Source organism: Mustela lutreola, chromosome 2 (assembly GCF_030435805.1).
Source record: "Mustela lutreola isolate mMusLut2 chromosome 2, mMusLut2.pri, whole genome shotgun sequence".
NCBI lineage: Eukaryota > Metazoa > Chordata > Mammalia > Carnivora > Mustelidae > Mustela > Mustela lutreola.
The window spans coordinates 21,792,864-21,814,733 of record NC_081291.1 but is presented as its reverse complement, the minus strand read 5'-3'; the positions used below and the strand labels follow the sequence as shown (position 1 = coordinate 21,814,733).

The 21,870-nt window shown below is 62.7% G+C and overlaps 2 protein-coding genes across 5 annotated transcripts in view; one reads left to right on the top strand and one right to left on the bottom strand.

Moving 5' to 3' along the window:
- Nucleotides 1-2,493: 2,493 nt before the first annotated feature.
- On the top strand, nt 2,494-11,087 carry NT5DC2 (5'-nucleotidase domain containing 2). 3 transcript variants are annotated; one of them, XM_059161128.1, is made up of 14 exons: nt 2,496-2,785; nt 6,500-6,684; nt 6,820-6,894; nt 7,101-7,156; nt 7,264-7,357; nt 7,548-7,676; nt 7,787-7,847; nt 7,927-8,029; nt 8,141-8,242; nt 8,437-8,518; nt 10,178-10,264; nt 10,357-10,497; nt 10,582-10,646; nt 10,728-11,087. In XM_059161128.1, exons 1-14 carry the CDS (start codon nt 2,554-2,556, stop codon nt 10,987-10,989), a joined length of 1,674 nt encoding a protein of 557 aa, XP_059017111.1. In that variant the 5' UTR covers nt 2,496-2,553; the 3' UTR covers nt 10,990-11,087. The 3 variants fall into 3 exon arrangements, with proteins under 3 accessions (XP_059017112.1, XP_059017111.1, XP_059017113.1); XM_059161130.1 differs by lacking the exon at nt 2,496-2,785 and adding an exon at nt 2,796-3,009; XM_059161129.1 differs by lacking the exon at nt 10,357-10,497 and having other exon boundaries at nt 2,494-2,785.
- The window catches only part of STAB1 (stabilin 1), a 27,150-nt gene continuing 16,261 nt past the window's right edge, over nt 10,982-21,870 (bottom strand). For both annotated transcript variants that reach the window (XM_059161095.1, XM_059161096.1), the window contains exons 31-69: nt 21,653-21,730; nt 21,470-21,568; nt 21,239-21,337; nt 20,971-21,102; nt 20,739-20,867; nt 20,503-20,559; nt 20,121-20,204; nt 19,438-19,633; nt 19,242-19,337; nt 19,100-19,145; nt 18,936-19,012; nt 18,595-18,720; nt 18,316-18,389; nt 18,089-18,163; nt 17,731-17,853; nt 17,378-17,425; nt 16,851-16,928; nt 16,597-16,743; nt 15,992-16,132; nt 15,841-15,900; nt 15,299-15,475; nt 15,133-15,219; nt 14,893-15,042; nt 14,739-14,795; nt 14,455-14,656; nt 14,059-14,208; nt 13,851-13,955; nt 13,565-13,672; nt 13,262-13,455; nt 13,023-13,167; nt 12,809-12,942; nt 12,555-12,720; nt 12,356-12,465; nt 12,132-12,251; nt 11,897-12,046; nt 11,718-11,822; nt 11,467-11,613; nt 11,259-11,375; nt 10,982-11,173 (exon numbers count right to left, since the gene is read on the bottom strand). In XM_059161095.1, the coding sequence (XP_059017078.1) occupies nt 11,117-11,173; nt 11,259-11,375; nt 11,467-11,613; nt 11,718-11,822; nt 11,897-12,046; nt 12,132-12,251; nt 12,356-12,465; nt 12,555-12,720; nt 12,809-12,942; nt 13,023-13,167; nt 13,262-13,455; nt 13,565-13,672; nt 13,851-13,955; nt 14,059-14,208; nt 14,455-14,656; nt 14,739-14,795; nt 14,893-15,042; nt 15,133-15,219; nt 15,299-15,475; nt 15,841-15,900; nt 15,992-16,132; nt 16,597-16,743; nt 16,851-16,928; nt 17,378-17,425; nt 17,731-17,853; nt 18,089-18,163; nt 18,316-18,389; nt 18,595-18,720; nt 18,936-19,012; nt 19,100-19,145; nt 19,242-19,337; nt 19,438-19,633; nt 20,121-20,204; nt 20,503-20,559; nt 20,739-20,867; nt 20,971-21,102; nt 21,239-21,337; nt 21,470-21,568; nt 21,653-21,730 (4,446 nt within the window). In that variant the 3' untranslated portion in view covers nt 10,982-11,116. The remainder of the gene's footprint in view (nt 11,174-11,258; nt 11,376-11,466; nt 11,614-11,717; nt 11,823-11,896; nt 12,047-12,131; nt 12,252-12,355; nt 12,466-12,554; nt 12,721-12,808; nt 12,943-13,022; nt 13,168-13,261; nt 13,456-13,564; nt 13,673-13,850; nt 13,956-14,058; nt 14,209-14,454; nt 14,657-14,738; nt 14,796-14,892; nt 15,043-15,132; nt 15,220-15,298; nt 15,476-15,840; nt 15,901-15,991; nt 16,133-16,596; nt 16,744-16,850; nt 16,929-17,377; nt 17,426-17,730; nt 17,854-18,088; nt 18,164-18,315; nt 18,390-18,594; nt 18,721-18,935; nt 19,013-19,099; nt 19,146-19,241; nt 19,338-19,437; nt 19,634-20,120; nt 20,205-20,502; nt 20,560-20,738; nt 20,868-20,970; nt 21,103-21,238; nt 21,338-21,469; nt 21,569-21,652; nt 21,731-21,870) is intronic.

Here is a 21,870-nt window from a genome sequence, read left to right as displayed (position 1 = left end):
AGCGCTCGGAGTTGGCCGCGGCACCCCCTACTCTGCCACCGCCATCTTTTTTCTTAAAGTCCTGGTAGAAGTGATGACCTGCTCTGGTGGTATAAACATATACTGCGCTTTACTCTAAAAGGCAGTCATGCAATGCTTTGCATTTATTTCGGGGTCGTGACTGATGACTAGAATTCTAAAAATAACAGAATCCGATATGCATTTTTTTTAAGATTTTATTTATTTGACAGATCACAAGTAGGCAGAGAGAGAGGAGGGAGCAGGCTCCCCGCTGAGCAGAAAGCCCAAATGTGGGGCTCCATCCCAGGACCCCGAGACCACGACCCGAGCCGAAGGCAGAGGCTTCAGCCCACTGAGCCACCCAGGCACCCCCCGATATGCATTTTTGAAAGGTGAACTTTATCATGATCACAAAAAAAGTCCAAGCAATCATCTCTTGTGAACAACCCCGTATTAATAGAAGCTATCTTGTTTGGGGCACTTACCCTTACGCAGGTGCATGTAGGTCCTTTTTACGCATCACCTCCTTATTCACAATAATCACAGAGCAGCAGAGCGGCTCAAGAGCATGGGCTTTGTCAAACCACATCCCTTGCTCCACGAAGTGGGGCCTCTCTTTGATGCTGTGAGGATTTAGAAGTAATACGAATAAAGCACTTACCATGCCAGCAGCATGGTAACTGATCCATTATCGTTAGCTAAAACACGAGGATGATAGCGTGACAATGATATGCTGGGTACCAGCTCTTTATATGTATTCTAGAACCTAGGGACACTCCCCTTTATTTACATCATCCCGTTTTATGGACGGGAAACTGAGAAGTTAGGAGATTAAGCCAGGCAGGAGCACCAGAGCCTTCATTCACGCTTGTTGAGTCCCTGTGCATGCTATAAGGGACTGTCACTTCATCACCTAAGGCTAGAAAAACAACAGGGGCCTATCTTTGAGAAGGGAGACAACTATTGCACAGTCTAAGAACATCAAATGGAAACAACGTCAATAAAAAAGTTCGGTGGTGTGAACACAAAATATACAAAAATAGGCTGGAGGAGAGAGAGCGCAAGCAGGGCCCTTGGCAAGGATCACAGAGTCTGGAGCTGAACTGCTGGCCCAGAGCTGCTTCCTGAATCACCTCTTTTCTCCTGGAGCCTACCCTACCCAGCTCCCTGCATACTGGCTTGGCGGCTCACTCCAGGTTCTCCTCTTGGTGGCTCTGGGAGCCTGTCACCGCCGGGTACCCGTCTCCCACCCTGAGGAAGCTTACTTATGGACAAGTCCCAAAGGCCGACCTAGCTCAGTTGGGCTCCCATGGGACTACCCTTTGGCCTCCGACCATGCTCCTCCCCCGCCCCACCCCATCTCCTGGCCCAGGATCTGGCCCACGGTTGGTAGGTTCTCAGCCAAGGTGCAGTGGATATTCAAAAGCACAAATACGCCCTTAAACCAGGAGGAGCACCTCAAGGAAAGAGTGTCCAGCTAGCCAGCTCCCCACAGATGGGGCACATCGGTGCTCTGTCGGCCGCCTCAAGGCCTAGCGTTAGGCCTGGGACGCAAGCCGACTCAGGAAAAAGCGGACTCAAGACTCAAAAAAACACAGGTGGAGAATGGTTGCAAACAGGGAAGCAGAATGTCTATGGAAAGTCTGGAGACTAGAAGACTAGAAGAGACCACAGCATCTCAAGAGGGGCCCCGTGGGAGAAAGCGAAGGGTGGGGTCGGTGAGGTCGTTTGCTGAGGTCAGAACCAGGCAGGTGCAGTGACCCCGGGCCCACCACTCTGCACTGCACCGCTATGTCGTCGTCCTCCAGCTCTGAGTTAAAAGGGATAACCTGCATACGGTACAGGGAGGGACCAAGGAGCTGCTTCAGCGGGCGTGGGCGGCACTGTGTGTCCCTGCGGGTCCCGGGGTCTCACCCGGCTTGGGGCTAGCACCGGGCTGCGCGAGGTAAGGCCTCTTTATTCGCTAGAGTGAAACGGGCCGGCCCCTGGTCTACGCGGAACAGGACCCCCAGAGCAGGACTGGCGGGGAGCGGCGGCGGAGCTGAGGTCAGGAGGACTTGGGGTAGGGTGGGGTGGAAAAGGGGCAAGAGGACCCGGGAGCGAAGGGGGAGACAGGGACCCGGGGGAGGGGGAGCCCGGGGGGGTGTCAGGGCGGGGGGGGGGGGGTCGCCGTGCGCTGGCCATCCCCTTCCCGCCCCCCGGCCGTCCATAGCCTCAAGGAGACGGCTGTTCTTGGCCCTCCGACCTCCCAGGAGCGGGGCCGAGGGAGCGGCCATCACTGCCGTGGCGACCGAAGGGGGGCGCAGAGCGCAGAGTCCTTCTCGGCCTCGCCGAGACGGGGGAGGGGGCCCGGGAGTCCGCCCCGCCCCGCCCCGTCCCGGGACCTCCCGCCCCCCCGGGCCGAGGGGCGCGCCCATTGGCCGGCCGGACTCCGCGCGCCGCGCCCATTGGCCGGCCGCCGTGAGGAGCACGCGGCCACCGTGGCGGGCGCGCAGTCGGAGGGCGGCAGACTGGCCGAGGGGCCGAGGGCTGCGCGGGCAGCGCGCGGCGGGCATGGCGGGTGCGGGGCTGCGGGCGGCCGCTCGGCGCTGGCTGCCGTGCAGGGGCCACGGCGGGCCGCGGGCCTCCTCGTCCACGCCCTCCTGCCCTGGCTGCGGCCCCCCGGGTCCCGGCGCCCACTGCCCGAGCGCCCCGCGCTCCGCGCCCGCCCCGGCGCCCGCGGGCGGCGCCGAAGTCAGCGCGCACCTGTGGGCTCGTTACCAGGACATGCGGAGACTGGTGCACGGTGGGTGAGCCGCAGCGGGACGGGCGCCGGGGGAGTATCCGCGCGGCGGCAGGCGCGCGTCCAAGCGACGGACAGACCCGCCGTCCCGGGCGCCGCTCTTCGGGGAAAGCGCGCTGGTGGGGTTCGCCAGGGTCCCAGAGCCCCAAGGCCCGGCAGCTCTTCGGTGGAGGCTCCAGTGGGTCGTCCCGGGGGGGCTCTGGGGCCGCCCCGACGTCCGGAGGCAGGTGGGCCGACGGGAGGTTTGTTCCCTGACTCCGTCTTCAGCAGCTCGGGGATCCCGAAGCGGCCTCCGGAATGCGGAGCCCCCACCGTCTTTCCTGACGGTCCCGCCTGCAGGGAGGCTGCGGCGGAAATGCCCCCAACCCCTTGTTCTCTTAGGGGCCCTTAGTTGGGGCGGGAGCATCGGGACAAAGCCAGCTGGCGGCGCTGCCAGACCTAAGCCGACGCCGACTAGACTTTGCAGATACCTCTAAATTGCGACCGAGGTCGGGAGCACTGTCAGCCCAGGAGGGGAAGCTGTCGGTTGGAGAAAGGAGACCAAGTCGCCCCAGGACCCTGGAGTCCACAAGGGTGGCGGTATCCTTGGCCACTTAACCTCCTGGCCAACCCCCACCCCCAGAGCAAAATGGGCTGATGAGCCTTGAAGTGTCTCCTGGAGAGGCCAGTCTGCAGTGCCCTGATGAGGGGGGAGAGCTGAGAGTGCTCTGTACCTGTCCCGGCGTCTCCAGAGGCTCTGCCTCTGTGGCAGGCAGATGTGGTTTGGGCTTGACCCTATCACTGACCAGCGTGGGGTGTTCAGCGGGCCTCCCCCTCTCAGACCTTCAGTGGCCACAGCATTAAACACAGCCCTGGGGCCACTCTCACAGGGTTGTGGGGATGACTCAGAGGGAACCAGACCAAGAAAGGGCAGGGAGCTTCCAGAGGAGCCCCCAAGGGTGATGCTGGTCTCATTGTCTGGTAAGACAAAGTGCCCTGTCTGGAAGATTCCAGCTGAGGGAATGCGGCTTCCACTCCAGCTGTGCGGAGAGCAGAACGGTGTTCACCTGAGATGCACAGGGCAGAATAGTTAAGACCCCTGAGGAACGGAGCTTCCGAAGCCCTTGGGCTTCACAGGACCCCACCCTGCACTGCCTCAGTGGAGAGGACAGGCCTGGGGCGCTGTTTAGGAAGAGGCGTTTGCTCTGGGTCTGGAGAAGACCTTCTGCAGAGCAGCCCGAGGAGCCTGCCTGGTAGGTGTGGGAGAGAACATAGTGAGGTCTGTTGGGCTTTGTCACCCCAGGTGTGCCAGCATCTTCAGATCTCCACAGAGACAACTCTTGATCTGAAAGGGGCAAGGTCATTTCCAAGATGCCATGATGAGCATCAGCATGAGCCAGACTTGCACCCCTGAGTCCTAACTCAACCCTCTTGAATGGGTTTTCTGGGGGAGCTTCTGGGGACTGAGATACGCCTTTGGGCTAATGCCTGTGGGCAAGACTTGGCCAGGGAGCCGGGCCCCAGGCCACTGCCTCTCCACCAGTGTGGGGATGCTGGAAGGCTAGGCCTAGGGGGAGAGTAATTAAGGCAGGTGGACTGACCTGAATTTGAATCTCAGTTGCCTACTACTGGGTGGTTTGGAGCAAGTGACTTCACCTCCCTGAGTCTGTTTCTTCCTCTGGGTGATGGATGAATAAGTGTGACCACCTCACAGGGTTGGAGTGAGGCCTGGACATGGTGAGCCTCTGAGGCACCCGGCGTGTGCACCCAGAAGCAGCTGTGGGGATGGCACCTTACAGTTGCTGTGGGGAAGAGTCGGCCCTACAGCCTGGGGCAGGAGTGGGGCAGGCTCAGAAGAGGAAAGGGAGTGTCTGCACAGTGAGCCCAGTGAACCTGGGAGGCCAGTGCCCATGAGGGGTACGTCTAGCTCACTGGGCCCCACGCACCCTCTGAAAAGGACTGGGGCCTTGTGGCCCCCAGAGCTATGGTTTCCTCAGTCCAGAAATCCAGTCAGGAGGGAAGACCCCATGGGCTGCTTCCCTACCCTGCTTTGTTCCTCAGAGGATCATCTGTCCATGGGAATGTCCTCAAGGACAGAGCCAAAAGCTGGCCATGGCCAGCACCATGCCAACAAGGGGCCACACCATCAAGCAGATCCCTCCTTCCTGGGGGTCTCCTGGACACTGTACCAAGAGTTACCATTGGCACCCAAGAACTCAGGCCCGTGAGGAGAGCAAGGTCCAGGGTCCTAGTGACCTCAGGGGCATCTCAGAAGCAGCTCCCTAGAGAACGGAGGTTGGCTGTGTCTCACGTGCGTCCAAGTGAGAAATACTGTGTCTGCACCCACCAGTCTGAAACAGCTGCTCTCTGCCAGGCTTCTGTTGGCCTGGGGCCCCAAGCGGAACCAGCCACACTTGTTCCCACACCCACGCCCTGCACTGGGCTCCTTAGGAAAGGGGGTAGGGACGGAGCCTGTGTTCCAAGGGGGCCTCCAGGGCAAATGGTCAGAGTGTGGGAGCTCAGCAGTGTCTGTCTCTGAGCACAGACCGCTGCCAAGAATGCCGCACGGCCCAGGGCTTCTGCTTCAAGGCGATGCCTAGTTGTGGCTGAGGCAGGAATTCCCTGGGCTGTTTGTGTGGGCCTCGGCCACAGGTGAGAGGTCTCAGGAATGGCACTACCTGGAGCCCCGCAGGACTGTGCCCTGTGTCCTAGTCCTGCCTGCCCCTCTCTCTGAGTGATGCAGGGGACTCCGGGACAGGGAGATGACAGGTTCCGGAGACACATCGCCCACGTAATCCTACATTTGTTGCGGGGGCAGAGCAGGAATGCGGCACAGAGAATGTTCCCTGTGACCCTCTCAGTGATTCTGTAGGTTGGCATGATTTTGATTTCCCCTTTAAAGATAGGGAAACTGAGGCCAGGAAAGTGAGGTGACTTTTCTGAGGTCACAGCTGTGAGAAGGAGAGCTCGGCCTGGCCTGTCTGACCCCAAAGCCGAAGCCCTTTCCCCATGGACCTCCCCTCCTGAACAGATGGGGAAACTGAGGCAGATGAGCCTGGGACCCCCTTCACCCTCATCTGCCTCCCTCGGAACCTACTCTGAACAGTGTACCACTCAACCCCCCGTAGCAGCCAGGGGGCCTGGGATGACTATGACCACATCCCCAGTGGGGAGCGGCCTGGTTACTTGCCCCACAACCCAACATCACACGTCCTGCCTGTCGTAATTAGCAATGTTCCCTGGCTCGAAACAGCAAATGTTATTATGTAGACTGGCGGGCAGCTAAAATCCGATTAGAGGGGCCACAAGCTGTGGCAGGTGCACCAAGCAGGGAGTGCGAGTGACAGAGGAGCTGCCTAGTACCCCCCATTCCTGTCACGTCCCTCAGGCCCAGCTCAGGCTGCAGGCAAGGTGGAAAGTTCTGAGCAGAGCCACGGCTCAGACGGGTTCACAGGAGCCTGGAGGAAACATGGGCTCAGCGCACCTGCTGAGCTGCGGGCCTTGATGTAACCCCAGACGGGGCCTTGGCCCATTGCCAACTCTGCCTTACCCCCAACCATGTGACCCTGGGCAGGTGGTCCCTCTGAGCCTCACTTTGACCATATGCAGCCTGGGGCTGAGATTATGCATCCTGCGTGGTTTCACAAGGCTCCTGGGCCTGGGCACCTGGAAAGTGCTTGGTAACTGTTTGCTGCCGCTGGGTTCACCTCCTCCTCATACTGCATCTCCTCCCTCTAGACCTCCTGCCCCCGGAGGTCTGCAGCCTCCTGAACCCAGCAGCCATCTATGCCAACAACGAGATCAGCCTGCGCGACGTCGAAGTCTACGGCTTCGACTACGACTACACACTGGCTCAGTATGCAGATGCGCTGCACCCCGAGATCTTCACTGCTGCCCGGGACATCCTGATTGAGCACTACAAGGTGAGGCTGGCCGGGCAGGGGGCCTCGGCACTGGAGTGATCCCAGGCTGAGGCACGGGGCTCCCCTGAGGCGGCAGCCCCTCCAGAAGTCTGTGCTGATGCCCCTGACTCAGCCTGGCCCACTTCCCCTCAACAGTACCCAGAGGGGATCCGAAAGTATGACTATGACCCCAGCTTTGCCATCCGAGGCCTCCACTACGACATTCAGAAGGTGAGTGCCGAGGCCCCGGACCCCAGCAGCTCCTCCTGACGGGATGTGCCTTGGCCCCTGTCCTCTAAGGGGACTTCCTCTCGACGGGCACATGATCCCCTCGGTACCTTCCCATTGGGGCTGTAGCCCAGAGGCTGGAAGAGGCTGTCCCAGGGCCAGTGCAGACCCCTTTCTCCCCACCTCTCCCACTCCTGTGGCGCTCCCAGAGCCTGCTGATGAAGATCGACGCCTTCCATTACGTGCAGCTGGGGACGGCCTACAGGTCAGTGCAGACTTCCTGGCCGCACCCTGCTTCCCCTTCACCCCCAACTCTACCGGGGCCTCGGCTCTGGACTACTTTGGACTCTTGATGTCTGCATACCCGCCCAGGGGCCTCCAGCCTGTGCCTGACGAGGAGGTGATTGATTTATACGGGGGCACCCAGCACATCCCACTGTACCAGATGAGCGGCTTCTACGGCAAGGTACCCACTCATGGGCCATGGCCCCGGGCAGCCCGCGCAGTGATCTCATCACAGGGGCCCGCTCCCTGGGGCGCTGCCCTGACCCGCAGGCAGTGCCCACCCTAGTGTGGCAAGCCAGATTCAGAGCCTGTGGCCTCCAGAACTGGGGGCCGAGGCCGGGGGCTTGCTGAGGCGGTGGTCCCCTCTGCAGGGTCCCTCCATCAAGCAGTTCATGGACATCTTCTCACTGCCGGAGATGGCGCTGCTGTCCTGCGTGGTAGACCACTTCCTGGGTCACGGCCTGGAGTTTGACCAGGCGCACCTCTATAAGGATGTGACGGTGAGGACCTGTGGCCTGCCTCTCAGGGTGGCAGAGAAGATAAAGTTGGCCACAGCAGGGCCCACTTCCTAGGCCCTGCTACAGCCTCACTGTCCCTCCACTGCCCCCAGGATGCCATTCGGGACGTGCACGTGAAGGGCCTCATGTACCAGTGGATCGAGCGGGATATGGGTGAGGATGGGCTGTAGCCCCTCCTGCGGGTTCCTGGGCAGGGCACGGGTTTGCCCTCACAGACCCGTGTCCCCATTAGAGAAGTACATCCTGAGAGGGGACGAGACGTTCGCTGTCCTGAGCCGCCTGGTGGCACATGGGAAGCAGCTGTTCCTCATCACCAACAGCCCCTTCAGCTTCGTGTGAGCCGCCTGGGTGGGGAGGAGGGATCGGACGGGCTGCCAGAGGGGTCTTGGGCCCCTCCACCTCGCTGCTGCCTGTCCCACTTCTGCCCTACCTCTGCCTCTGCCCAGGGACAAGGGGATGCGGCACATGGTGGGCCCCGACTGGCGTCAGCTCTTCGATGTGGTCATTGTCCAGGCAGACAAACCCAGCTTCTTCACCGACCGGCGCAAGTATGGGCCTCGCTGGGGTGATGGGGCTGGGGCGTGGGAACCAGCCTTTGCCTGGCACCCTGCGTGCTTGGGGTGGAGACACCCCCTTGTCAGCACGTGGCCAATGGAGATGGTGCCTACACGCCACCCCCCACCCAGTCCTGCCCCACACTGGAAATCCAGCCCTTTACCGCCCCCTCTCTGTCCTGCACCAGGCCTTTCCGAAAACTCGATGAGAAGGGCTCCCTGCACTGGGACCGCATCACCAGCCTGGAGAAGGGCAAAATCTATCGGCAGGTGAGTGCCATGCAGGTGGCCTCTCCCTGGCCCCAGGTTGCAGAGGGGGCAGCTGCACGGCCTCCTGGGCCCTGCCGCACCCCGACACGCCGGCCATGCCTCTGCCCCCTTGCACTGTGTCCCGGGACACCAGGGAACGGCTGTGAGGGCACAGGCCTGGTCAGGCTGCCTGTGTTGGAGTTTACTGCTCATTAGCAGAAAGAGTCTGGACGAGTCATTTGGCCTCTCTGTGCCGTGCTTTTCCTCATCCACAGAAGAGGTAGGGTGTAAACAAACCAAGAAAAGTGTTCTCCTGAATTGTGGTACAAAGCCCTCACATTATCCAGGCATTTACTGAAAGTCCCCCAGACGATCAGTGGCGCTGTTACTTGGGGCTGACCACCCTGCTACGGCCAGACCAGCTGTAGGAGCAGCTCACAGGCCTTCAGGGGAGACCCCTTTTCCTAGCTGGTGTCTAGGAAGATGAGAAGGGGGCCTAGGGGGCCTAGTGCCAGGGTTGGGTGGCAATTAAGGAGCAGGATTAAGGCATTTAGTCCTGGATGGAATGCGGAAATCCTGGCTGAGCTGGTCTCCTTGAGGGTGGAGGTTCCGGGGATGGGGGTGGGCAGCCAGCCTGGGGTATCCAGAGCCGAGGCCTGACCTGCAGGCAGTACTCCTAGCCCTGTGGCCCCAGCTCTCCATGGTCTCTTTGGGCTCAGGCTCGCTCTCTCGGCTCCTTTGTCTCAGCATCTTAGCTAAGCCTGAGGTGGGTCATGCACCTTTGTGGGGAACATGGGACTTTTTCTCCTGTGGCAGCTTTTAGCCTTTTCTTTATGCCTGATCTGAAATTTCACTGTGTGTGTGTGTACGCACACACACGCACGCCTTGGATCCTGCTTACTTCTCATCTTTGTGCTCCCTCCCTGGCTCCCTTTGCGGAACCTCAGGCTCCATCTTGCCTGATGCAGCACCTGGCCCTCAAGATTCTCTCTTGGTGCGGGGCCCATCCTCGGCACACACCCCCTCGTACCTGACTGCCCACCTGAGCTGAATTCAGCAATCTCCTGGCCGCTTGCAGCACGGGCTGACTCCTTTGTGCCCAGTGTGAATTCTGCTCATTGCTGGGCTATGGGCTCCTGGCACCTGCCCCAGCGGCTGCTGCACTTCCTGCTCTGGGCCCCCTGCCCCATTTTCTGCTCTCCCGAGAGCCTCCTCTATTGTGTTTAAGCCTGACTGCCTTCATCTCTTCTCTGGCTCTGGAGCCGGCGGGGCAGATGGCTCTGCAGTGAGCTCCGCCGGGTCCCTCCGGGCTCCCTGGGAGGACAGGAAGGGCTGCAGGGCCAAGGGCTTGCTGCTGTGGTTTGTTTCCCACAGCGTGAGATCCCTGGGGCGGGTGTGAGGCCACAGGGAGGGGAGGCCCTGGAGGCACAGGGCACCGTGCCAGGCCCACAGGAGACTTTCCTGGGGCAGGCAGACCCCCTTCCCGACTGTGAGGGGGAGGAGACCAGGGCCAGAGCCCCGGGTCAGTGAGGCCATGGGAAAGGGCAGCTGGGCGTCCAGCTGGAGGGGCCTCACTGCCTCTGGGGATTTGGGAGGGGCAGTGGAGGACAGGGCGGGGTTCCGGCAGCCCCACGGGAGCCCCCAGTACACTGTGCTCAGCGGTAGCCCCATTCTCCGCAGGGAAACCTGTACGACTTCCTGCGCCTGACAGAATGGCGTGGGCCCCGCGTGCTCTACTTTGGAGACCACCTGTACAGTGACCTGGCGGTAAGCGGGCAAGGCTGGGCCCCGTGAGGAGAGGAGGAGGGAGGGACCCCCTGCTCGTCACCGCTGAGCCCTGCCTCGACCCTGCACGGCAGGACCTCATGCTGCGGCACGGCTGGCGCACGGGGGCCATCATCCCTGAGCTGGAGCGCGAGATCCGCATCATCAACACGGAGCAGTACATGCACTCGCTGACGTGGCAGCAGGCGCTCACGGGGCTGCTGGAGCGCATGCAGGTGGGGGGGGGGGGCAGGAGCAGGGCGGTGGGGAGGGCAGGGCTGCCGCCTGGGCACACCCCAGCACCCTCTGGTCTCCCACAGACGTACCAGGATGCCGAATCGCAGCAGGTGCTGGCGGCCTGGGTGAAGGAGCGGCAGGAGCTGAGGTGGGCCGTGGAGGGCGTGGGAAGGGCCTCCCCATACCACGGCTCCTGGGCCCCCTCGAGTGCCCTGTGTCTCTCCCACAGGTGCATCACCAAGGCCCTGTTCAACGCCCAGTTCGGGAGCATCTTCCGCACCTTCCACAACCCCACCTACTTCTCCCGGCGCCTCGTGCGCTTCTCGGACCTCTACATGGCCTCCCTCAGCTGTCTCCTCAACTACCGCGTGGACTTCACCTTCTACCCGCGCCGCACGCCCCTGCAGCACGAGGCGCCGCTCTGGATGGACCAGCTGTGCACCGGCTGCATGAAGACGCCCTTTCTCAGCGACATGGCCCACATCCGCTGAGGGCGCCTTTATTGTCCAGAGCAGGTCCTCCCCCCCACTCCTGCCCCGTCCACGCTGGGCCTCGGTCCAAGGCGGGCAATAAAAGCCGTCTCCCTCTCGCTCATGCCTCTGCTCGGCCCTGGCTGCCTCACTTGACTGCGAGGATCCTCTGGGTGTCGGGGAAGTCGTCCTCTAGCAGTGAGTCCTGGGGGTGGGGAGAGAACCCTTTGTGGCTGGGCCAAAACCAGGCCTCAGGCCCCTTTCTGCCGCCCCTCAGCCCCCACACTCACATCAAAAGGCTCGCAGAAGGCGTCATGGCTGCCAAAGACTGGGTTGGGGACAGAGACCAGGGTTGGGCTGGTCCCTTCCTGCCACGGGGTAAAGTCCTCCTCAGCATCCTCTTCTGCCTGAGAAGAGAGGTGTGGTGAGGGACCTTGAGGAAGGTCGATGGACCCAGGCATCCCCAGCCCCCTCCCCTCCCCCACAACATGGCCCTACCTGGAAGGCAGAGAAGCCAAAGCCTGTGGCCTTGCCTCGAGCACGGAGGTAGAAGGCTCCAGCCACGACACCAAGCAGTGCTCCGGCCGCTACCACAGCCCCCACGCCTGCTGCCACCGGTGGAGCCTCAGGGGCCACCACCGCCCGCTGCAAATAAGGAAAGCATCAAGGCCAGGCAGACCAGGGCTGTTCACTAACCCCCTTGCTGTTCTGCTATCCCCCACCCCCACCCCAGTCCATCACCTACTCACCGGCTGTAGGGGAGCCAAAAGAGGCCTGGCCAGAGCGTGGATGATGCCGTTGAATGCCATGATGTCCCACATGACAACATGGCTAACCACAACCGCCCCTGGGGCCTGTAGGAAGACCAGAGTCAGGCCGAGTAGGTGAAGGCTAGGGCATGCAGGGGAGGTGCAGTGGCCAGACTCACCACAGGGGCCCCAGAACTGTTGTCCGGGCCCACAGCACTGAAGATGAGGCTGAGGCCCGAGTGGGCAGGGAGCACAGTGTGCTGGCTGGCATTGGTGCTCAGGAAGGTGGCGTTGGAGGCGTGCAGCTCCAGGTCGGGGCCACTCAGCGTCTGTGGGCAAAGCAAGGCTATCAGCCCAGGGCAGCCAGAGGTATGGGTATCGGGCCTGGCTCTGCCCACAGCCCCTGCCAGTTACCATGTTGTCCAGGAAGCCTTCATTGACAGGAACGAAGAGTGTCTTGTAGGTGAGTTCATCGTCCAGGAAGTCCAGGAAGTCGAGACCTCGTGGGGTGGCATTGGCATAGCCCAGCAGCATCTGGGAAGGGGGGGGAGATGGGACCGTGGGCAGGCTCCCTCCCCCGGGATCCCAGCGACCCCCCCCACCACCACCCTCAGCCCTAAGGCTGGGCCCCTGCACACCCCATAGAAGGTGGAGAAGTTAGCGGTGGCAGCCAGGACATCGAGCAGCTTCCCGTTGCACATGCTTGTCCCGTCACCCACAAAGCCACGGCGGCACCGGCAGGCCACATCTGCGGGAAAGGTGGTTCAGGGGATCAGTAGGTAGCGGCCGAGCCAGGGCATGGTGGGGGGTGGGGTTCTGGGGCAGGGTGCACTGCACCTAGCTCTCGGTAGCAGTAGGTGTCCCAGCACTCCGAGCGGTTCTCCCGGACACCCAGGCTGACGACGCCCACCTGGCCACCGCCACAGTCGGCCGCAGGGAAGACGACCGGGTGGGCTGCCGAGCCATTGGCCAGCCAGCCCACGAGGCACAGGTGGAAGCCCAGCTGTAGGGGAAGGAGGGGGTGCTGAGACCTCAGGCCCAACCGGAGGGGCCCCCACAGGCTCAGCTCCAGACCCCTGGGCCCCACATACCTTCTGGGCAGCAGAGAGCTGAGGGAGAGAAGCAAGAACAGCTCCCTGGGCCCCACAGGCTGCCTCGGCCTCTGAGAAGTTCAGGCCATAGGGACCACTGGGGGCCTGGAGGTGGAAGACCCCAGCCTGCTTCTCTGCAGAAGGGAGGGACACGTGATCAGCCCGGTGGCACCAAGAGCAAGCAGGGCCACTGGGGGTGGGCAGGGAAGCACACCCTGGAAGTGGAAGTCCGTGCACACGGCATCCACGTGGCAGGGTGGTGGCTGGCCCAGGCAGCGGTCCACGGGCGGCTCCGGCTCCTCCAGACACTGCAGTCCGTCACCCACGTAGCCAGTATGGCACACACAACGCCGGGTGTTCTGAGGCGGGAGAGCGGGCGGGTGCTCTTCAGGGACCTGGGGGGCCACACTGTGGAGCCTCCCCGCCCTGCGGCTCGGCTCCCTGGCTGCTCACCGGACCAGTGTTCAAGCAGTCGGCGTGTTCGTGGCAGCCCCCGCGCCGGCCGTCCGCACAGGGGTCGCGGGCCCGGCAGCTCCAGCCATCACCCTCATAGGCGGGCAGGCAGGTGCAGGTGACCGCGGTGCCCACTTGGCTGCAGTTGGCGTGCTCGCTGCAGCCACCACGCCCCTCCCGGCACAAGTCCACCACTGTGGACAGGGAGAGAGTGGCAAGACTAGGGGACAGGAGGGGACAGGAGGGGACAGGAGGGGCCAGGCCCAGAGGGGCTCCCGTCTCGCATCCCACCCCCGTGCTCACCTGTGCATGTGTGTCCGTCCCCTTCATAGCCCAGGCCGCACTCACAGCTGTTGTCCGCACGGCACGCGGCCTGGGGTGCGCAGGGTGGGGTACACACAGGCTGCAGCTCTGTCCCCCAGGGCCCACCCCACACATCCAGGTGAGAAGCTGCCCTCCTGGAGGTCCCCCTGGTCCCCCTCCCACCCGCCCCTCAGGGCCTCAGCCTGAGCGTGCAGTCCGGACACGCGCCGGTGTCGGCAGACAGGTACAAGCGCGCAGGGTGGGCACAGATGCCGAGAGCACTCACTCAGCTGCACCTCACAGCTCGGGCCCGTCCAGCCCTCGTCGCAGAAGCAGGAGCCGGAGCCCCCCAGGCCCTCATCACAGCGCCCATGGGAGGAGCAGTGGCAGGCTGGGGAGAGGGACGGGCAGGAGGATAGGGTTGGTGCGGGGGTCCCAGGGCTCAGAGGACAGGGTAGGAGGGGGTGGGGTTGGGGGGGGGCGGGACAGCCCACCTTGGCACTGGGGCCCAAAGGCCCCCGGGGCACAGAGTTCACACGCCGTCCCTGTAAACCTTGCGTGGCACTGACACTGCCCACTGCCACTCATGCCGTCCATGCACACACCACGGCCGCTGCAGGGGCTGCCAGCACCACCAGGGCAAGCTAGCAGGTGGGGGAAGAAAGGGGCTGGGGATCTCAGGACCCCCTACCACACGCAGCCCCAGACCGGCCACACTGCCCGTCCTGCACCTGGGACAATCAAGCCCCTTCCAGTAGCCTCACCACCCCCCAAGCAGAATCCTAGATACTGCACCCAGTGTAAATTCCCTCACCACCCACACCTGCCCCCCACCCCACCACCCCAACACCTGTTCTCCAGAGCAGCACCTGCGGCCTCAGGACCCTCACCTCGGCACTCACTGCCATAGTGACCAGGGCAACAGCTGGGTTTCCAGGTGGTGGTGACGCAGTTGCGGTGGCAGCCCCTGCCCAGGCCTTGGGGCTGGCCCCAGAGGCTGGACCGGGCCCAAATGCTGCGCAGTGCTAAGGAGTGCAGTGGAGGGGATGTCCAGAACTTTGAGTAGTATCGCCAGCAGGTCTCGGGGCTGCCCTGGGCCAAGAGGAGTCCAACAGTCTGAGCTTGGTGGTCCCTGGGCCCTACCTGAACTCCCACCCGGCTCCCAGGGCCTTACCTGCTCCTGTGAGCCCTCAGGACAAGGCGGTTCCAGCCCACAAATGCTGCAGATCTTCTGGAAAGACAGAAACCAACAACAAAATCAGATGGATGGATGGGACAGGTCAGCTAGGGCTCCTGCCTGTCCACCTCTGACCTGTGGCCTCTCTCACCAGTCGCAGCGGCCGAGTCTCAAAGCGGTCACAGCGGGCACCAAGGCCAGGTGGCTCCAGTAGCTGATCGATGCCATAGGCCAGGCCACCCTCAAAGGGCAGGTGCCGCTGCACGATGCGGGCGTCTTCCTCCCCCACTGTGAGCTCACCCTGCAGGCAGAGGAAGGAGAGTTTGTGGGGTCACAGGTGCATCACGGGCCCCCACTTCCAGAGCCCCTGCCCCCTGCTTCCCAGACTCACCGGCCGGGCACGGCTGCAGGAGAAGGAGATGGGGGTCCCATGCATTGTGCGGAGTGGGCCCAGGTTGGGCAGGTCAGATGCCAAGGCCTGAGAAGATGGAGCTACGGTTAGAGCTGAGCAGACAGGCTGGGTGGCAGGCAGACCAAGCACTGGGGGGGACACCCACCTCAATGTTGCGGATCACATGGCCCCGCAGGATGGCTGCCAGCTTGTCACGGTGGTCTTCGTGGTGTAGCCAGGCCTGGCGGTCAGCCGGCAGGGCCCGCAGGGCAGAGTCTGTGGGCCACAGCATGGTGAGGGGCCTATGCGACGCATCCTGAAGCAGGGGCAGGAGGCCAGCCTCCTGGCAAGGGTTAGCAGAGGTGTGACAGTCAGAAACTGGGGGCCGGAGGTAAAGGGCTGGACCACAAAGTCCAGGAAGGGGCTCCAGGTACCCAGATGGCCCTCCAGCCAGCTGCCTTCTTCTGTAGCCATCCCAGGCAGATGCACATGGACATACATGCAGGGATAAACTTGCACACCCCTCGGCTATTCTCAGGTACGTGGGCACACAAGCACACCCTGTGCTCACATGAGGGATCAGAAGGCCTGTGCACACATGAGGCACAGGGTTACACACAGAGGAGCGTGCAGACAGGTGAACATACACACATCAACTCACACACGGACAGGCACATGGCCACAAATGCCCGCACGTGGGAGCAGTACCTTCACAAGGCTGCTGAAGATCTTGTAACCAAAGCCCTCCGCCGCAGCGGTGACGTTCCTCTGCGGGAAAGCACAGGTGAGCCTTGAGGTCAGGCAGGGAGGGAAAGCAGGAGGCCCCTGGCTAGCTCCCAGGCCTGTGTCCAGGTCATACCCGCAGGGCAGGGGCAGCATCAGGCTCCCAGTGTAGCACGTCAGGAGGCAGCAGGACCCGATCGATAAAGTGCAGGACGCCGTTCACCGCCTCCTGATCGCTGCTCACCACCCGCGCGAAGTCATTGACATAGATGCCGCCCTGGAGGCCGGGCCGGACCAAAGGAAACCCGTTGGTGTGGTGCTCAGAGTCTGAGGGGGCGGGGCCCCAGCTGGGGGCGGGGCCCCCAGTGGGCCTGCACTGGGTGAGGCTTGGGACAGAAGGTGGGCGGGGCCAAGACCGCAGGGAAACACCACCCACTGCCTGGCTGACCAGGTGAGGTTGCGGGAAGAGCGAGCACCGACACAGAGCCAGGCTCAGAAGTCCTCAGCCGGAGGACAGGCCCTCAGTGGTGGGCACAGTCCAGAGACGGACTCATTTATCTCCCTCTCACTAAACCCCGTCCCGGCCCAGGGGAAGCAAAAGGGTCTTCAATGTGCAGGGATAGGGCTTGGGTGCTCGCCCGCAGGGCTTGAAAGCTGCGGCTGAGTCTGAGTCCTGGCTCTGCGAGGTGGTCGATGCAGGGGCGGACCAACGTGGAATAGTGGGTAGGGGCCTGGGCCCACCTCCCTCTCGTGGATGCGGAGCGGGTGCCCCGAGAGCGTGGTGACATAGCCTTCCTCCAGCAGCTCCTGGCTGCTCAGCCGCCGGCAGCCAACCACGTGGTAGCGGAACACGAGCTGGCGATTGGCGCGAATCCGAGCCAGCTCATCCTGGAGTGGGAATCATGAGGGTAGAAGGAGGCTTTGATTGCTGTCCTTGCCCATACCCACTCCTGCCCCATAGGACCCATCCCTTCCCAGGGGGAGGGTTGCTTTACCTGCGACAGGTTGGTCATTAGGTCTGCCCGAGGCACAAAAATTGTGAAAGGCCCATCACCCTTGAGCTCCTTGTATTCCTGTGGGGAGGCAGTAACAGCTTAAGTAGAAGAGGGGTAACTTGTGACCACCTCGGGGCATCTGTGGATCCTCCAGGAAAGACTTGGACTCTCAGGGTCGCCTGTGTGGCTCAGTCGGTTAAGCCTCTGCCTTTGGAGCAGGTCATGATTCCATGGTCCTGGGATCGAGCCCCGCATCATTAGGCTCCCTGCTCCATGGGGAGTCTGCTTCTCCCTCTGCCTCTATCTGCCCCCTCCCCCACCCAGCTTGTGCCCTCTCTTGCTTACTCACTCTCTCTCAAATAAATAAAATATTTAAAAAAAAAAAAAAAAAAACACTTGGACTCTGAGAGACCAGAACAGCCAGCCCCCTAACCAAATGAGAACATGGAGGTCCAGAGACTGGCGGGACATGCAGATCAGAGAGGCCCAGGCTGGACCGAAGAATTGGAAGCCAGCTGGTCACTTACCAGGAGGTGGAGGCTGAAGAATGAGGCATGCCTGTCCCGAAGGAGCTCCTGGGGGAGCGAGGATCAGCTCAGATTTTGGGTGGCCCCCATTCAGGGCCTGGTGCCTGTCCCAGCACCTGCGGCCCAAGGTCTGGCCAAGGCAGAGATGAGGAAAGGAAAGCCGGGGGTCTGAGCTGGGGTCAGGATTTGTTTCATGGATCATAGCTGGGTCAGGCCCAGGTGGAGTCAGGGGGTCAAGGTCATGGTCAAGGCCAGGAACAGGATCAACTCTGGGGTCTTAACTAAAATCGTGGGTCAGGCCCAAGGGGGTCACAGCCAAGGCTGTGTCAGGGGTCCAATTTGGGCACCATTACCAAGCCGACTCGGGCACGGCAGGTGAAGCCATCGCCCACGGTGTGGGCCGCGTCACAGGTGCACGTCCTCTGGCCATCCCCTGCGCCTTTGCACACAGCATAGGGGCTGCAGCCTCCATTATTCTGATGTGGGGACAGGAGAGAGACAGGGTTGGCCCCATCCAACCCTGGGTAAGGGACCATGAAGACTCCTGACCAACCCCCCAAAGCCCTGTTTGCTACTCAGCGGTCAGATTTGAGCTTGTGCGAGGGTGACTCAGCCTTCAGAGGAGGCCCCTAGGACTCTGATGGGGGCAAGAAGGCCTGGTTCCCGCCTCAGCCCCTTCCCCTGTGAAATGAGGTGGGGCTGGGTCCTGACCTGGGAGCAAGGGTCCAGGAGGACACAGGTCCGGATGCCATCCCCGCTGTAACCCTCACGGCAGCTGCAGGAGACCTGTCCCAAATCCTGATCAGTGCGGCTGCTGGGAGCCAAGAGCAGACCAGCACTCCGGACAGAAGGAGCACCTCCTCTCCGGCCTGGTCTGTGGGGGGCCCCACCCTCTGAGGGAAAGGCACAGCCCCAGTGTCTGCATCTGTTGTGCTGACCTGCTGGGGGCCCGTGGGGATACAGTCAGCATGGACGTGGCAACCCCCGTGGCGGATGAGACAGCCGTTGGCTTCTGCAGGGGGAGACACTGGGATGAGGGGTGGCCCTGGGCAGTCCTTTCATTCAATGGTGCCTTCAGTGGCTCACTGCCACGCTCTCAGTGCCCCCCTGCCACACCCTCAGTGCCCCCCATGGGCCCCTCAGCGTCTCCTGGCCTTATAACCCTGAAGCCAGAGCCCTAGCCCCATGTCCGCCCAGGGTGGGGGGCCCAGCCTCACCCTGGCACAGCTCCCCATCTCCTGTGTAGCCATCGTGGCAGGTGCACGTCCGCTGCCCGGGGGCCACCTTGGTGCAGTTGGCGTGGGGGGAGCACCCCCCATGGTTGTTCGCACAGGGGTCCACCTCTGGGGGGCAGAGGATCCCAGAGAGTTGTGAGGAGCCGGCACAGGGACAGCGTGCGCACAGGGGAGGAGGGCAGGGGAGAAAGGAAGCGGTCAGAGGGAAGGGTGAGACCCGAGACCCCACAAGGACTGGAGAGGGCTCTGCAGGGAAAGTGTCAGGGGGGAAATCACATGGAAAATCTCAGGGTGCATGCCCAGAACATTCCACGGGACCCAACCTGAACAGTAGCTGCCGTTGCCGGAGTATCCCGCGGCGCAGACACAGGCTGGGGCGGCCGCCGAGTCCTGTATGCAGCTGGGAGGGCCGGTGTTAGCCCAGCCCGGGCTGTGCCTGACCCCAGGGGCCCTACCCACCCACCAGCCCGAGGCTGAGTTCACTCACTTGGCATTGGGGTCGCACTTCTTTGGGCATTGAGGGCCAGTGATCTCTGGGAAGGGTGGGGGCAGGAAGAAGGTTCTGGTCGTTTGGACCTGGGAACCATCTTCCCAGGAGTCACCCGCCTCTCCCCCTTGAGGCTACTCACTCTGGTCACAGCGAGGGCCCTGCCAGCCCACATTACAGACACAGCTGCCGTCCCCTTGAAGCCCCTCTTGGCACAGGCCGTGGGCACAGTCACAGACTGGGGGCGGGACAAGGGAGGACAGGAGTTGCCCAGTGCCTCCACCCTGACCTGGCTGGGCGGTCCTGGGTCTCTGTCCTCTGCCCTCCCCGGGGCTCACCTCCAGCACAGTTGGGCCCATAGCGGCCCAACTCGCACATCTCGCAGGCGGTTCCATGGAAGCCCTCATGACAGCGGCACTCCCCGCTGCCCAGGAGCCTGTCCTGGCACTGCCCATGGCCTGAGCACACGCCGCCCTGGCCCCCTGGGCATGGCTCACACAGTGTGCCAAAGAAGCCGGGGCAGCAGTCGGGCACCTGTGGGGAGGGGGCAGGGAGAGGCCCGGCACAGGCCAGGTGCGGGGAAGAGGGACATGAGGGGGCGGTGGGGACAGGTCGCTAAGCCAGACAATGAAGCAAGCAGGAACCGGGGAACTGGAGGATGCCTTCTATGACCCTCTCCGTGGCAGGGGTGAAGAAAGGGAGCCTCGGGCCAGGGACAGCTGTGTTGAATCCCGCAGGGGGGGATAATGCTGGGCCCACAGTTTCCCCTGGGTCCTGCTTGATGGTGTCCAGGCCGAGCTCCTTTTCCCTCCCCCGAACCCCACTCCCGGGGGGTGTGGCCACAGACAGTGGCCCCACTGACCTCAGACCTCTCCCTCTGGGCCCTTGCTCCACTGGGCTCAGCCTAGTCCCAGCCCTGATCTCTGCCCTTGAAATCTAGTCTGGGGTCCTCCCCTGGACCTGCGCTCCTGCCTCCCCACTTGTGGTCAGACTCGGGGGTGTGGGGTGATCCTAGGCAAACCTGGATTCTCTTGGCACACGTGTAAGAGCAGCCCCGGGAGAAGGAGGAGCCGGACTTGTAGACGCAGCTCTTCTTGGGGGTGTCCTGGAAACGGGGACAGGTGGGAAGGCTGAGCCTGCGGCTTGGGTAGCGGCAGGTCAGTGGACGGGAAGACAGACAGCTAACAGTAGATGAACAGGACAGGAGATCAGGGAGGGATGGAGGCAGGAGGTCGACCTGGGCCCAGGCATCCCAGCGTCAAGGAGACAAGGAGCAGCCCTGGCTGTTCTATCCCCCACAACTGGGCCAGCCAGCTGGGTCCCGCATGGGGCGGCGGGGGGGCGTGGGGACGGTAGACACCTGCATGCAGAGCAGAGGGCACGGCTTAAGCCCCTGTCCTTACCTCTAACTGGAAGCCCTGAGTGCAGCGGAATCTTCTGGAGCAGTTTACACATTTCTCCTGGGGAGGTTGGGGGGAGTCAGGTGGTCTTGGGGTGGGGCCCCCAAACCCACCTTCCTTCCTCTCCGACCCTAACCTAGTGCCCCTCCCTGGCAGCCAGGCCAGCCAGCACCTCCCAGCTCTGAACCCCCTCAGTTCTTCTCCCCACACCCTGCCAGCCCCGGGCCTCGGCGTCTCACCCGCAGGGACTCGGCGTGGCTGTGCAGACAGCGGCTTGAGCCCACGGTCAGGACCCCTGCCAGGCCAAACAGTGAGCAGCCAGGGGCCTCCAGCACCGGGCCTTCGAGCAGCACATGGTTCACCTCGGGCTGCAGAGTGCGGAGGGAGGCTGAGTCCACCTCCCAACACTGCCACCCTCGCCGTGGGGCTAAGGGCTGGTGGGGGGCGGGGAGGGGGTCTCCCAGGACAGACCTGGCCGCTATGGTTGTAGAAGACGAGCCAGTGGGCCGGGCCCAGGAGCGAGTTGCGGTGTCCCCCTCTCTGCAGGGTCTCCACGGAGAGTGCCTCCCCCAGGATCACGTGGTGCCGCACAGTGTCTGCGTCCTGGCCGGGAAGCCAGATGGAGAAGCTCGGGGGCTCCAGGGATAGCCGAGGGCCCAGGACTGTCCCTTGGCCGTGGGATGGGGGTGTTCAGTCGGGGTTTCCCCCCCTTGCAGCGGCTTCATCCCGGGGACCTCACCATGCTGCTGCTGTTGCCACTGGCCTCCAGAGAGCGGTTGGTGGGCACGAAGATGGTGTAGGCTGTGGCGGCCTCAATCTGGGGCACCAGCTTGTGATGCTAAGGGCAAGGGGCCGGGGTCACCGATGGGCCTCACTGTCCTCAGGCTGGTCCCTGGAGCCAGCAGTCTCTCTTCAGGCCTGGAGCCATGCACCCCAAGAGGGCACACCCCCTCTCCCCTCTGTTGCTTACCTGCAGCAGCTTCCGGAAGAGGCGGAAGGCGGGCACCAGGTCCAGCTGCTGCAGCACCCCCGTCGCAGGCAGCACGTCCCCCCTCGCAGGCAGTAAGACCTGCCGTGGGGAGGCCCGGGGCTGGTCAGCACACCAGCGCCCCCCAGCCTAGGTGCCTCCCCGCACAGACCCCTCTGGCCGTACCTGGCTGAGGACATGCAGGACACCGTTGGTGGCGAGGAGATCAGCTATATCCACGCTGGCGTTGTGCACCCACACCCTCTGGAAATCAGCAAGCAGAACTCAGCCAGGGGTAGGCACATTCAGACACTTGGGAGTCGGCATGGCACCGACAGAGTCTGCCGGGCATGCAGGCCTCTGGGGGCAGCCCCCAGCCCAGGCTGGACCCCCTCAGAATTGAG

Excerpts from the sequence above, each read along its gene's own strand:
- NT5DC2 (XM_059161128.1), top strand. The coding sequence starts at position 2,554 with ATGGCGGGTGCGGGGCTGCGGGCGGCCGCTCGGCGCTGGCTGCCGTGC. Across the intron at positions 7,157-7,263 it reads CAGCTGGGGACGGCCTACAG|GGGCCTCCAGCCTGTGCCTG; the intron begins GTCAGTGCAGAC and ends ATACCCGCCCAG. Across the intron at positions 10,265-10,356 it reads ACCTGTACAGTGACCTGGCG|GACCTCATGCTGCGGCACGG; the intron begins GTAAGCGGGCAA and ends CCTGCACGGCAG.